The following is a 16125-nucleotide window of genomic DNA, read 5'->3' on the forward strand; positions in this document are numbered from 1 at the left end:
TTATCCTGTACTAATCCTGAGTTATATCCTGTATTATAATCCAGAGCTGTACTCACTATTCTGCTGGTGAGGTCACTGTGTACATACATTACATTACTTATCCTGTACTGATCCTGAGTTATATTCTGTATTATACTCCAGAGCTGTTATCACTGTTCTGCTGGTGAGGTCACTGTGTACATACATTACATTACTTATCCTGTACTGATCCTGAGTTATATCCTGTATTATACTCCAGAGCTGTACTCACTATTCTGCTGGTGAGGTCACTGTGTACATACATTACATTACTTATCCTGTACTGATCCTGAGTTATATCCTGTATTATACTCCAGAGCTGTTATCACTATTCTGCTGGTGAGGTCACTGTGTACATACATTACTTATCCTGTACTGATCCTGAGTTATATCCTGTATTATACTCCAGAGCTGTACTCACTTGTGGGGGTCACTGTATACATACATTACATTACTTATCCTGCCCTGATCCTGACTTATCGTATATTTTTTTTAACCATTAGATTTTTCCTTCTCTTTTAGGTTCTGCAATAACGTGTTACAACCAAAGTGATGCTAAATCATCTGCTTGGCTTGTGAATAATGTGGGCCCCTTTATGACTTACACCAGTGAAGAAGACTTGCGCCTCTTTGCTAATCCTTCTATGGTAAGAATATGGCACCATCGAGACAGGGGTCTTTAACCTGTGACCCTTTTTCAGTGGTATAGTCCTCTCAAACCTATGACTATCCAACTGTTGCAAAACTACAACTCCTAGCATGTCCTGACAATCTTGATAATATAAAAAAAAAAACAGCTCCTATGCAGACCAATGTGTCACCATGGTAACAGACTACTAACAAACCCTATGTAGTCTGGCCATGTGTTACTCCACTCATTCTATCTTCACCTCCTCTTGTTATTTTGCAGACAGTATAAGAACAAAGAGCACATGACTGCAGGATCAGACTACACAGGCTTTGTTTGTAGTCTGTAACCATGGAGACAAATAGATCCGCACAGGAGCTGTAGACAATACAAAACATTTTTTTATTTAGACTATTTACAAAGTAGGTTTCTTCTTATTTTAGATCAGTGGTTTCAAACTGCGGCCGTTGGCTGTCCGGCATGCTGGGAGTTGAAGTTTTGGCAACATCTGGAGGGCCACAGTTTGAGACCACTGTTTTAGATGCTTTTAGAGCTTTAAAATATGTTGCAAAAATATACACACCCTTTATGGGTAGTAATGTGCACATGGATTGTGGTAAGTCTGCTGATCAACCATTGCTTGTTCTCACAGCTACAATCTTTTGCCAATGATCCATCCTCTCTACAACTCGCAAAACAGCTGAATTTCCCCAAAGAAACCGGAATTTATTTCACCTCTCTACTGACCTCAAGTCCATCCTTCAACCTGAGCAGGTAAATAATTCTGCTATGTGTGAGATATAGATAGATAGATATGAGATATGAGATAGATAGATAGATAGATAGATAGATATGATATAGATAGATAGATAGATAGATAGATAGATAGATAGATAGATACGAGATAGATAGATATGAGATAGATAGATAGATATGAGATAGATAGATATGAGATAGACAGATAGATAGATAGCAACAGGAGAATACAGCAGCACACTGCTAGCACAAAGATATAGATGAAACATGAGTATATAGATAAAACATGAGTATATAGTTAGAACATGAGTATATAGATAGAACATGAAAAGCTATACAGCTGTAATGCAATAAATGAAGATATGAAATTATGAGGTACTTAGCTTGCAAATTTGGTGCCAAATAGCGTGGACCGTCCCACCACGGTAAGGTGACCTCATTCTGGGACGGACCCTACACTGTGTATATGCCTCTGTGTGAACAGTACAGCAGGCATTGCAAGGTCTGAAACATCCAAGGCACCTTATATACACCTAATAGAGGTGGGTGGGGTGCAGGAGATATGAGATAGATGGATAGATATGAGATAGATATGAGATAGATATGAGATAGATATGAGATAGATAGATAGATAGATATGAGATAGATAGATAGATAAATTTTAATCAGCACAGAATTATAGACCTAAAAACAACATGGAGTTTAAAGGTAGAGATTCAGTTTATGGATCCTATGATCCTGTGATCACCAGCTAAACCTCTGCCCTATTTCTCCAGCCTGCCGGACACATTCCTCTGTTACCTGACGCCATCAGCTCTGACCAGTCTGAATGCACAGACCGTCCTGGACGTAACCAAAAGAATAAATAAGCAATGTTATAATACTTCTGCGGGACAATCTGCCTCCACTCCGACCGCTGATGATGTGCAGGTAAGGGAAATTTGAAATTCGGGGGAGATAAAGTTGGCATGAAGGCCACTAAAGGTGCACACTAGTGGAGGAAGGTGAATTGTGATTTTAAATATAATAAAAATCTAAATTAATTTTACAGCTTCATACTTATTTGTCCACAGGTGGCCATCTCCCTGGTCAGCAAACTAAGCAATTTTACTTCTGATACTCTTGTAAATCTGGGACAATCGGCTGTGGGTCTGTCCCCAGGACAAATCAACAAGATCAATGGCAGTGACCTAATAACCAGCGTGACCACTCTGGCCTCTGTCACTGGCTGGAGCGTCGGGCAGACCAAGTCCATAATGAAGAAGCTCCTGGACTCCAATTTCAAGGTGATTCACAAGTAAATCATAGATCTCTAACGTTCTGTTCCTTATCTCTATGAAATGTAACCGGTCCCCATTGCTTCTTCAGGTTGAGAACCTCACCAATTTAGGAAGCTTAGTAACAGGACTACCAAGTAATAAACTAAAAGAATTGGCCCCAGAAGCAGTTCTTAACGCTGTGAAGGATCCACAATTTGCCAGCAAACTCTCCGGCGCCCCCCCAACTTTGCAGAACATGTTTGTCTCACAGGTAAGTTCAACATAGGAATATGTCGGCACTTCCATGGGATCTGCGGTGGTGCATGAGGTAGGGTAAAGCCACTGGTAGAAGAAAGATAATACCATGCACTCACCAGTGATGCACAGTGAAGATTCATTATGCCATAGTGTAGTACAAGGACGCGTTTCGGTGTGGGAGCCTTCCTCAGCTGTCTGCCTATGGCAGAATAAATCTTCACTGTGCATTACCAGTGAGTGCTGGGTATCCTCTTTCTTCTTGTCTCACATGTAAGACATTTACACATATGTCCGCCTTGAAAGTCAAGCTTGAAGATACCTCAAAATTTCTCTGGGAGTCATTGTCCTTCTCAAATGTAAAAACCACAATGCCCTTATCCTAAAAACCATGGACTTTATTTGTGTAAACTGACTATAGTGTTATTATTGGGCTTTATTAGCTCTCCCACCCTCTAATGATGTTGAAATGACTCTGCAAATTCTTCCACAAGGTGTCCAGCAAAGCTGACATGTGAACAACAGGAGAAAAAGAAAGCAGCTTATTGTGACTCTAGTGGTCACTGTGAGGATTGCAATATTCTGGAATGTTTATGTGATGGAACATTCTTTTTGATACGGTCAAAGGACAAAACAAATGTGGTCCTTCTATCGCTTTCTCTAATCTGGCGTTGTCCTTAATTCTTTAGATTGTAGCTGCCAACTCGACTGCATCCAGTGTTGTTAAAAACGTCCCTGCCAGCCTGGCAGGTTTTATTCCCAAGTCCCTCCTGCTCTTCAAATCAGAGAAGGCATCTCTACAAGATGTTAATGGCAAATCATGGAGCCCTGACCAGGTATGAACACGTCGGTGACCCATTGGCTATTTGTGGAGGAAGGTATGACCATGGGGCCAGCCTAAACAGACATGGCTACCACTATTATACAATCATAAGCATAATGTCTAAATTTGCCTTGTTTGGCTCATGTACACATACAGGGGTAACTTGAAGCTCCTGGGACCCAATGCCTTTCAAGTACCATTTGAGACTGTTGCTTCAGCACCCCCTATAGGTGTTTATGAAAAGCCCTGAATCATTACTTCTTTTTCTTTTAGGCTGCCATGTTTTTTGATGACATTGTGACCACCAACAATAACTACACACAGTAAGTACATCCAAAGACTTGTCGATAAACCAAAAAAAGTAGACAATGGGGAAATTACCCCTAGTAGGAAATCTAAAAACTTTTGACATGTGAGGTGAGGGTGTGATGAGGGCAGATGGTATTACCCTAGGGGCAGATGGCATTAACCCCTTGTATTTGTGATGCCAGGGCTTGGTTAACCTCTGCACCACCCAAGGTATGGCTGCTGGATCTTGGGCTAGGCGCGGGGCAAATAATGACTCTGATGCCAAGTTACGGAACAACAGCAGCTTTACTGAGGCAGACAGATGGAATAGTCTTTACAGCTCAGTTAGGCCCAAGGAGGTGACCAGTGACTTCAGAGACTTGCGGGCTCGCTGGAACTTGAAGTGTACTTTGACTGAATACTGCAGACCCACGCTAAATTTAGACAGATTTGACTGACTTGACTAGGACTGACTAGACTTCACCCCATATGTAGCTTACCAGGCTTTGACGTTCACCTGTAGGGCACTTGGTGATGGAAGCGTGGCTGCGTGGTCGGCCTTGGGTCTCCTCAGGACACCAGACACTCTCAGGTCTTGACTGTTCTGTATTCAGCAAAGACTGGAACTTAAGAAAGCTAGCTAGCTCCTCCCTTAGTTTATATAGGAGGCCTTTTGGACGGGTCCTATAGATCACCACACAAGTCACCTGGTCAATGACACCTTCCCTGGTTACATGACCTGGCAACAACATTTAAAGGCATATGAACATTATGAAGATAATCTCATACATAACACAAGGAACCTATTAACCATTTAAGATGTATACAATAAGGATGGACTCAGGGGACACTGAGATAGAGTCCACCACACAGGACAGAAAGGTACAGGAGTGCAACTACACTATGTACTGTGCCACCACACATGTGACACAGATATGTGAAAGTTTTGATGGGTTGGGGTCTGGGTGTAGAGCCTGGAGAAGTGTGCAGCTGGGCTTTTCACTTCTTGGCACACTGAGCTGCCCGGATTGTTTCTTATGCAACAAGTTGGGCAGATCAGAGAGGCCGTAAATGTGGCCAAAAGCGAACCTGTCTGCATAAATAAGCTATAGTCCCAGGATTTCACCCAGGACTTTTCCAGGCAACCAGATCACTCTGAAAGTGGCACCAATTGATGCAGACAAGTAAGTTCGCTCAACACTACATACAACATTTACGGCCATCACTGTAAGTATATATATATATATATATATATACTAGCTGAATACTCGGCGTTGCCCGATTTTTCCTTCCTAATTCTTGTTGGGGAGGAAAATAAACCAAGGAGGAAGCTTTTGACTTCATATCCCGACCTCATATATTGTTGTCATATCCCAACCCCATATCACAACCTCCTATCCCGACCTCCTATCCCGTCATCATATCTCGACCTCCTATCCCGACCTCCTATCCCGACTTCCTATCCCGTCCTCCTATCCTGTCCTCCTATCCTGTCCTCCTATCCCAACCTCCTATCCCGTCATCATATCTCAACCTCACATCTCGTCCTCACATCTCGTCCTCACATCAAGTCCTCATATCCTGACCTCCTATCTCTACCTCCTATCCCGACCTCCTATCCTGTCCTACTATCTCGACCTCCTATCCCGACCTCCTATCCCGTCCTCCTATCCCGTCCTCCTATGTAGTCCATCTAACCCAACCTCCTATCACAACCTCCTATCCTGACCTCCTATCCCGACTTCCTATCCCGTCCTCCTATCCCGTCCTCCTATCCCAACCTCCTTTCCCGACCTCCTATCCCGACCTCCTATCCCGTCCTCCTATCCCGTCCTCCTATCGCATCCTCATATCCCGTCCTCCTATCGCGTCCTCCTATCCCGACCTCCTATCCCGACCTCCTATCCTGTCCTCCTATCCCGGTCCTCCTATCCCATCCTCCTATCCCCACCTCCTATCCCGTCCTCCTATCCCGTCCTCCTATCACATCCTCATATCCCGTCCTCCTATCTCGACCTCCTATCCCTTCCTCCTATCCCGTCCTCCTATCCCGACCTCTTATCCCAACCTCCTATCCCGACCTCCTATCCCATCATCATATCCCGACCCGTAATATGTGTACCAGTTATTGAAATATCTCTAGCCGTACGGAAGTTATGTGGGAACATACATTTCCCATTGATTTGCATGGGACTTTAAACAAAAACCCTGACCCTCACAAATGGGGGTAGTTAAGGGTTAAATTAACTATCCTTTATTTTAAGTGGACATATAAGTAACATGTGTGCCAAGTTTCATGTTAATATCTTTAGCCGTTTGGACGTGATGCTGGACCATACACGCATACATACATACACACACACACATACATACACACACATACACATACATACATACATATATACACACACACACATACACACACATACATACACACACATACACATACATACATACACACATACACATACATACATATATACACACATACATACACACACACACACACATGTTGAGTTTTATATATATAGATATATATGTGTATATGTATATATATATATATATATACACACAACACATTAGAGATATATATAACACATTAGAGATATATATACAACACAACACATTAGAGATATATATATATACAACACATTAGATATGCATATACATATATATATATATATATATATATATACACAACACATTAGAGATATATATATATATATATACAACACATTAGATATATACATACAACACATTTTATATATATATATATATATATATATATATCTATATACAACACATTAGATATATACATACAACAAATTAGAGATATACCTACAACTTGCATTCACATTGTCTCCGTTTTTTCAGGATTTCTTCTTCAGTCCTGCAAGGCTTTAACTGCGCTACCCCGAATAAAATTTCCAACGACCAAGTCAAGATGCTGGGGAAGGCTATGAAGACCCAAAAAGTGTCATTGACTCAAGATCAGGTGAGTTATGGGGCCCAAGTTTTACTAAAATGTTTCCATGTGTGGTGACAAGAGGTGGTGTTGGTGGAAATACCTTATCACTTCGTGATGCCAGGGCACTGTTATCCTATACACAGTCTGAGGTTGGAGACAGCTTCTCCTGGGCCAGACACAGGGAGTAAATGAACACACCGATGTCAGGTTACGGATAACTGTGTTTACTGAGCTGGTGCAGATGGTAATACACAAACAGCTGGCCTTGGTGAGAGAATACAGCGTAACCCCTTGGGAGCCCTGTTGCCTTGCTGAGACTTCTGCTGCATACAGCAAACAAATTTATACTGACTTGTGAGACGGAAGATTAAGTCCTGGTTGCTAGGGTCCTGTCAAGGTACTGAAGACCGTTCTGCAGAGGCATGAATTTCCTCCTTGTGAGTATTCCTTGCAGGATGACCAGAGAGATTAAATTTGAGCTCAGCCTCTCCGCAGAGCACACAACACACAGCACACCTGAGCTAAGCTGTTGCTCAGGAGCCAAACTAGTGAATGAACCCTAAACTGACTAACTCATCCCCCCACTATACTATACAGGGGAGACTTTTGGGGTTCTCATTGGCAGCCAGAGTCACATGGGGTTCACTGCTCACATTTAAAGGTACAGTCACATGAAAACATATATACATATAACAATAACATAATTAATTTAAGAAAATATATTATCTGACATTATAGTACACATAATTAATTTTAATGGTAGAACTCTGGTGGTCCCAACACCTTGTGCTGCCAAGCTGCCCGAGACGGTCCAAAGCCGCATTACAGCTATTAGTGCTGGGACACCACACATGTGTTACGCCTAGCGCTCCGGGTCCCCGCTCCTCCCCGGAGCGCTCACGGCGCCTTTCTCCCTGCAGCTCCCCGGTCAGCGCTGACCGGGAGCGCTGCCCTGTCATGGCCGTTGGGGATGCGATTCGCACAGCGGGACGCGCCCGCTCGCGAATCGCATCCCAGGTCACTTACCCGTTCCCGTCTCCTGCGGTCATGTGCTGGCGCGCGCGGCTCCGCTCTCTAGGGCGCGCGCGCGCCAGCTCCCTGAGACTTAAAGGGCCAGTGCACCAATGATTGGTGCCTGGCCCAATTAGCTTAATTGGTTCCCATCTGTTTCCTGGCTATATCTAGTCTCCTCCCTTGCACTTCCTTGCCGGATCTTGTTGCCCTAGAGCCTAGTGAAAGCGTTTTTGTGTGTTTATACCCTGTGTACCAGAACTTTGCTATCTCCCCTGACTACGAACCTTGCCGCCTGCCCCCGACCTTCTGCTACGTCCGACTTTGCTTCTGCCTACTCCCTTGTACCTCGCCTATCTTCAGCAGCCAGAGAGGTGAGCCGTTGCTAGTGGATACGACCTGGTCACTACCGCCGCAGCAAGACCATCCCGCTTTGCGGCGGGCTCTGGTGAAAACCTGTAGTGTCTTAGAACCGGTCCACTAGCACGGTCCTCGCTATCCCTCTCTGGCACAGAGGATCCACCTCCTGCCTGCCGGCATCGTGACAGTAGATCCGGCCATGGATCCCGCTGAAGTTCCTCTGCCTGTTGTCGCCGACCTCCCCACACTGGTCGCCCAGCAAGCCCGACAGATTGCCCAACAAGATCACCAGCTGTCGTACTTGACCACCATGACTCAGCAACTCCAGTCGCAGCTACAGCAGATTCAGTCTCAGCTACAGCAGCAGCAACCATCTCCTCCGCCAGCTCCTGCACCTCTTCCGCAGCGAGTGGCCACTCCTAGCCTCCGCCTGTCTTTGCCGGACAAATTTAATGGGGACTCTAAGTTTTGCCGTGGCTTTCTTTCCCAATGTTCCCTGCATCTGGAGATGATGTCGGATCAGTTTCCTACTGAAAGGTCTAAGGTGGCTTTCGTAGTCAGCCTTCTGTCTGGAAAAGCCCTGTCATGGGCCACACCGCTCTGGGACCGTGATGACCCCGTCACTGCCTCTGTACACTCCTTCTTCTCGGAAATTCGAAGTGTCTTTGAGGAACCTGCCCGAGCCTCTTCTGCTGAGACTGCCCTGCTGAACCTGGTCCAGGGTAATTCCTCCGTTGGCGAGTACGCCATACAATTCCGTACTCTTGCTTCTGAACTTTCCTGGAATAATGAGGCTCTCTGCGCGACCTTTAAAAAAGGCCTATCCAGCAACATTAAAGATGTTCTGGCCGCACGAGAGACTCCTGCTAGCCTGCATGAACTCATTCATCTAGCCACTCGCATTGACATGCGTTTTTCTGAGAGGCATCAAGAGCTCCGCCAGGAAAAAGACTTAGATCTCTGGCCACCTCTCCCACAGTCTCCACTGCAATCTGCGCCTAGGCCTCCCGCCGAGGAGGCCATGCAAGTGGATCGGTCTCGCCTGACCCTGGAAGAGAGGAATCGCCGTAAGGAAGAGAATCTTTGTTTGTACTGTGCCAGTACTGAACATTTTCTGGTGGATTGCCCAATCCGTCCTCCACGTCTGGGAAACGCACGCTCACACTCAGCTCTCGTGGGTGTGGCGTCTCTTGATGCCAAGTCGGCTTCTCCACGTCTCACGGTACCTGTTCGGATTTCCACTTCAGCCAGCTCTCCCCTCTCAGCCGTGGCCTGTCTGGACTCTGGAGCTTCTGGGAATTTTATTCGGGAGTCCTTTGTGAATAAATTCCATATTCCGGTGACCCGTCTTGTCAAGCCACTCCGCATCTCCGCGGTCAACGGAGCCAGGTTGGACTGTACCATACGTTTCCGCACGGAGCCCCTTCTTATGAGCATCGGATCTCATCACGAGAGGATTGAACTTTTGGTCCTCCCCAATTGCACCTCGGAAATTCTCCTTGGACTTCCCTGGCTTCAACTTCATTCCCCAACCCTGGATTGGTCCACTGGGGAGATCAAGAGTTGGGGGTCCTCTTGTGCCAAGAACTGTCTAAAACCGGTTCCCAGTAACCCTTGCCGTAACTCTGTGGTTCCTCCTGTATCCGGTCCCCCTAAGGTCATTAAGGACTCTGCCTGCCACAGGAAATGCCCCTCCCCCCCTCCCAGGCAAGCTTCTGTGTCCCCTCATGGCCCTCGTCCTGGTGTCACACTGCCCCGTGCCAGGTCTCGCCCTCTGCCCTCTCTCTCCATTCCTACTCCTGCGGTTCTGCCTGCCGTTGAGGAATCCCTCCTTCCTTTCCCGGTGTCCTCATCCCAGGGGAGGCAGTTACCCGATAAAGAGAAGGGGAGACCTAAGGGGGGGGTACTGTTACGCCTAGCGCTCCGGGTCCCCGCTCCTCCCCGGAGCGCTCACGGCGCCTTTCTCCCTGCAGCTCCCCGGTCAGCGCTGACCGGGAGCGCTGCCCTGTCATGGCCGTTGGGGATGCGATTCGCACAGCGGGACGCGCCCGCTCGCGAATCGCATCCCAGGTCACTTACCCGTTCCCGTCTCCTGCGGTCATGTGCTGGCGCGCGCGGCTCCGCTCTCTAGAGCGCGCGCGCGCCAGCTCCCTGAGACTTAAAGGGCCAGTGCACCAATGATTGGTGCCTGGCCCAATTAGCTTAATTGGTTCCCATCTGTTTCCTGGCTATATCTAGTCTCCTCCCTTGCACTTCCTTGCCGGATCTTGTTGCCCTAGAGCCTAGTGAAAGCGTTTTTGTGTGTTTATACCCTGTGTACCAGAACTTTGCTATCTCCCCTGACTACGAACCTTGCCGCCTGCCCCCGACCTTCTGCTACGTCCGACTTTGCTTCTGCCTACTCCCTTGTACCTCGCCTATCTTCAGCAGCCAGAGAGGTGAGCCGTTGCTAGTGGATACGACCTGGTCACTACCGCCGCAGCAAGACCATCCCGCTTTGCGGCGGGCTCTGGTGAAAACCTGTAGTGTCTTAGAACCGGTCCACTAGCACGGTCCTCGCTATCCCTCTCTGGCACAGAGGATCCACCTCCTGCCTGCCGGCATCGTGACAACATGGATATAAGCAGACAACCTTTAAGGGGCATTCCGCTTAAGGGTGAAGTACCCCTTTAAGTTTACAGCTGTAGCTCAATAGTTAAAGGGGTACTCAGCGCTAAAACATCTTATCCCCTATCAAAAGGATAGGGGATAAGATGCCTGATCGCGGGGGTCCTACTGCTGGGGACCCCCGTGATCTTTCACGCAGCACCCCGTTACCATCAGCCCCCGGAGCATGCTGGATAGGGGATAAGATGTCTTAGCGCCTTAGTACCCCTTTAAATCAATTATTAGCGCTACAAAAAGTGCCAGTGTAGCCCAATGCTAGCGATGACAACCCTGTGGGTCCAAACACCATTACATGTGAAGTATTAGAGCGTGTTCACACATCAGATTTACTGTTCATGGTTTTCTTTAGCAGAAATCTGAGTCTGAGCTGCAGCAGATCCACAGGAGAGTTATTCTCAATGTCATTTAGTGGGGTACATTCTTGTTTCTGTCCGAAATAAGCCACATGACACTCTTTTCCACAGTGGATTTGTATTTTGGCAATTATCTGCCATGAAAATTTGTATGTGTACAAGGTTGTGGAAAGATTATATGCTTGGGGGTAGATGTCAGTCTAAAAATCTGCATTAAATCTGACCAATGTAAACAGGACCTAACTTGCTGTGTCTTTTTATGTGTTTACAGCTGACATGTCTGAGCAGACAAATAACCAAGAGCGGCTATCCAACAGATCTGACCTCCTACCCCCCGGAAGTCTTCCTATTCCTAAAGTAAGTTCTTCTAATCTAAAGATATACTGAAGCAAAATAAATTGATATAACATACATTATACATAGAGATAGATAGTTAGATATGAGATATATAGATATGAGATAGATAGATATAAGATAGATAGATAGATAGATAGATATGAGATAGATAGATATAAGATAGATAGATAGATATGAGATAGATAGATAGATATGAGATAGATAGATAGATAGATATGAGATAGATAAATATGAGATAGATAGATATGAGATAGATAAATGGGAGATAGATAGAATATTCATTTTCCAGAGTTAAGTTCCCTTTATTCTAAGGATATACTGTCGCAAAATTGATAGATATGAGATACTAGATAGATATTAGATAGATAGATAGATAGATAGATATCCACACCAACGAAAAAGATTCAACAGCACACCACACTTGGAGTGCTGCGGAATCTATTTAGTTGGTATGGTTATCTGCTTGCGACCTGAAACCTGGGACATTTATCAGCTGGCACCCACTGATATCTCACTTGTGTGGTAGTGCTCCCCTACTCTATTCTTCTAGATAGATACTGTAGATAGATATGAGATAGATAGATAGATATGAGATAATTATGAGATGGATAGATAGATATGAGATAGATAGATATGAGATAGATAGATATGAGATAAATAGATATGAGATAGACCAATAGATATGAGATAGACAGATAGATATGAGATAGATAGATAGATAGATATGAGATAGATAGATAGATAGATATGAGATAGATAGATAGATAGATAGATAGATATGAGATAGATAGATATGAGATAGATAGATATGAGATAGATAGATATGAGATAATTATGAGATAGATAGATATGAGATAGATATGAGATAGATAGATAGATAGATAGATAGATATTAGATAGACAGATAGATATGAGATAGATAGATATGAGATAGATAGATAGATAGATATGAGATAGATAATCTATAATGATTAGTGATGTATTATTACAGCTCCACAACTTATTCCTCAACCGCAAACTGCACCGATTTCTTCACCAATGTCGGCAAAGCGAACATCAGTGTCCTACCTAAAGGCTCCAGTCTGCGCAGTAAACTACTGCCAAACGCCTTGTCCTGTTTGGTAAGATGCATTTTCTCATGATTTTTTTTTTTTTTAAACATATTTTTTTTAAACAATTTTCTATAAACAAAAACAAAATAGCATGATGTGCAAAATATGGAAATATACATGCAGAAAGCACTACAGTACAGAGAATGTAAGAAACACCTCCACCTGGAACAAGAATGCCCCCCAATACATTAAACATTTAACCCCCAGGTTATCAGTAGTGGCAAATCTGGAGTAGTATTTAAAACATCATAGATACCAACATAGCACCTAGAAAGTCAATGATTCTGGGCAAACGCTATTGATCCATGGGCTCTACGAACCAATTCACACATGTATATGGACCCATATGATCAAGCGTTAATACTGCAGACAGGTAGAACAAAGCATAATGTCCATACTTTTATACGGATGATATATGGATACAGATGTGCACATGACTAAGGGGACGTGCCCCTGAAACGTAGCGCGGCAGGTTTGTACTCGTGTCTCTTTCCATCTGACCGAGGTATGTGCTTTTTCCATCTTGCATTATGAATAACGGCACTCATATGTCTGATACTGAATATATTGTCAAGAATTGAATACATGAAGGATTTATCATCCGTATAAAAGTATGGACATTATGCTTTATTCTACCTGTCGGCAGTATTAACGCTTGATCATATGGGTCTATACAAATCTGGAGTAGTAGCATCCATCCATTTAGCATAAAGACAACGCAAGGCAACTAAGAGGACAACATGAACAAACCGTGGAAACCTCAATTACCCCTCCCTTCCTCCCTTCGGTGGGCATAATTGGTAAAATATAAGCGATTGTAGTGTGAAAGGGACCTGTACCTTCCCATGGTCCCATATGTACGACTGTATGAGACGTCAGTAATTGGCAGAGTGGGAGCCCTCCCAGATCCCATGATACATGTTTGTGAGCGGGACTTTACAATGGGGAGGGCAGTATGTTAAAACCATATAAAGCTTTGTGAGCTACCTTGAAATAAGTCTCCCTCCACCTCTCATTGATAATATTTTTCCGTACAGCGTCCCACCCTCTTAAAACCATGTCAGTAATGTCAGTGTCCCTGGTTCATCGCTCCCACGTACGGAATACATGTTTGGGGTCGAATTTGAGAAAACGTTTATGGAAGGCTGCATATGAATCAGAGATTGATCGTCTCTGGGGTTCACTACCAATAATGTCATCTAGGGTGGGGGTCGGGGCTTCCTTCGACAAATCCCGCAGTCTGGAGGAGCAAAAGGCATGGACCTGATTGACATAGAGTGTGTGGGACAGAGGAAGGTCAAGCGTACGAAGCATCGCCCCACCGTCTGAACCCCTTTAGAACGCCATAAGCGCAACCACGGGGAAGACCTACTTTGAGGGAATTCTGGATGATCATGCAAGCGCATCCTCTTGGACATAAGAACCGGGAGGCCAAAGACCTTCCGCCCTTCCTTTCAGGCCACTATGGTATCTCGCAATAGCGCTGAACCCTTAATCCCTGTTGGGAGTTTAGCATAAGAGGTATGAAGAAGTGTTGGCAAAGACCATGGGGTAGGAAGTGCCGCTTCCACCGCTAGATTGGAAAAGTAATTGGAGGCATGAAGCCAATCAAGCGCGTGGCGCAATAAGCAAGCTAAATTATAACCCCTAATATTTGGGAAGTTAACCCCCCCTACCTCCGCCTTGCAAAGCATGAGTTTCTGCAGGGCTATGCGCGGGCGCTTGCCCTGACATAGAAAGCATTGAAAGGCAGTGTTGAGGCGCCTAACATCGGTATGCTTAAGTATGAGCAGGAGCACTTATAGTGGATACAATAAGCGAGGGAAGCTAATCATTTTAACGAGATAGCAACTACCCAAGAAGGACAGAGGTAATGTCTCCCATCGCTTTAATTCAGCAAATATATACGCAGGCTGGGTTGCTGCCTGGGACTGGCCCCCGAACACCATCCATTACCGCAAGTACCTTCCTAATATTCGTGACCGCCGAGCGGGTCTTCATGAATCCCACCTGGTGGTCTGCCACTAGGGAGGGTAGAAATCTGGCCAAACGATCCAGCAGGATCTTAGATTTAGCAATTTCCCATCCTGGTTGATCAGGGAGAGGGGGCGGTAGGAACCAGGCTGTAAGGGGTCCTTGCCAGGTTTGGGTAATGGAGCTAAGTCGGCGAGAGTACTCCCGTGCGAAATATGTCCTTAAAATATGCCGTAAAGGGGGGTTCCACCTGATCCAATAGGGGCTCATAAAATTTGCCAGGATAGCCATCTGGCCCTGGCGCTTTCCAATTTGCCAGTGCCCCTTCTGTCTGTCGATACGGCGCGGGTATGAGTAACGGGGTGCAGGAGCTCCAACACTGCGCTCCTCACATGCCCGCGCCGGAACTGGAAGTCTTCTCATGATTTTTAACATTGAGTTATTTTCAGCTCCAATATTCTGTGCTGATTAAATAATACTATTTGTATCTTTTTACCTGTCCAGTTCTTCCAATACAGAACATCAAATCCTGTGCAGAATAAGCTTACTGCATACTGGTTTATTATAAAGTTCAATGTAAAATCAGTACGCAGTAAGCGCCCCCTTGTGGTGGGGGCACTTACTGGTGTTCTGTAGCAGCAAAGCAGAACTTTGACCCCTATAAAAGATATATTAGGGTGGAAATTTTTTCCAAATTGATTCCATAAGTGTTATTATTATTAATAATAATAATAATAATGTTAATACTAATTATGATTATTTATTTCTTTTTTTAGAATATATCAGGGTTTTCTCTGACAGACAGCAATGTCCAGGTGTTGGGTCAGCTCTGCTGTGATCTTAACACGTCCTACATTGCCAATTCCTCTGCCAGCATTCTTACTGTGCTCTCTCAGTGTCAGTCCTTAAGTACTGAACAGCAAACGTCCATCCTGACCCTCCTCAAGCAGCAAACCTCAGTGTATGGGTAAGTCATATGTTTTTTATTGACAGCCGAAGCTGTGCCAAATATTTGGTTAACTCCATTAGTTCTTACGCATGATCTGGCAGGTGAAGGGTTCAATGGGACAGGTATCTTCGGTGGTCTCTGACTACCCGTGTTATGCTCCAGCCCCTCAGTGTTTATCTTTGATCTGGAGCATTCTTTAAAGGGGTACTCCACTGGCCAGCATGGAACTAAATGTTCCAAATGTTGTTTTCGAGCTGCGGGGTCGGCAAGCCCCCTTGTGATGTCACAGCCACGCCCCCTTAATGCAAGTCTATGGGTGGGGCCAGCCATCATGCCCCCTCCCATAC

At 45.1% G+C, this 16125-nt stretch overlaps 1 protein-coding gene across 1 annotated transcript in view; it reads left to right on the plus strand.

The window, feature by feature from the left end:
• The window catches only part of MSLN (mesothelin), a 46418-nt gene that overhangs the window by 10266 nt on the left and 20027 nt on the right, over nt 1–16125 (plus strand). Inside the window, exons 10-20 of the mRNA XM_056536172.1 lie at nt 541–665; nt 1299–1420; nt 2179–2332; nt 2476–2688; nt 2771–2932; nt 3606–3752; nt 4013–4062; nt 6902–7022; nt 11658–11743; nt 12735–12864; nt 15606–15796. Of these exons, the coding sequence (XP_056392147.1) occupies nt 541–665; nt 1299–1420; nt 2179–2332; nt 2476–2688; nt 2771–2932; nt 3606–3752; nt 4013–4062; nt 6902–7022; nt 11658–11743; nt 12735–12864; nt 15606–15796 (1501 nt within the window). The remainder of the gene's footprint in view (nt 1–540; nt 666–1298; nt 1421–2178; nt 2333–2475; nt 2689–2770; nt 2933–3605; nt 3753–4012; nt 4063–6901; nt 7023–11657; nt 11744–12734; nt 12865–15605; nt 15797–16125) is intronic.

This window comes from Hyla sarda, chromosome 8, assembly GCF_029499605.1.
Source record: "Hyla sarda isolate aHylSar1 chromosome 8, aHylSar1.hap1, whole genome shotgun sequence".
Classification (NCBI taxonomy): domain Eukaryota; kingdom Metazoa; phylum Chordata; class Amphibia; order Anura; family Hylidae; genus Hyla; species Hyla sarda.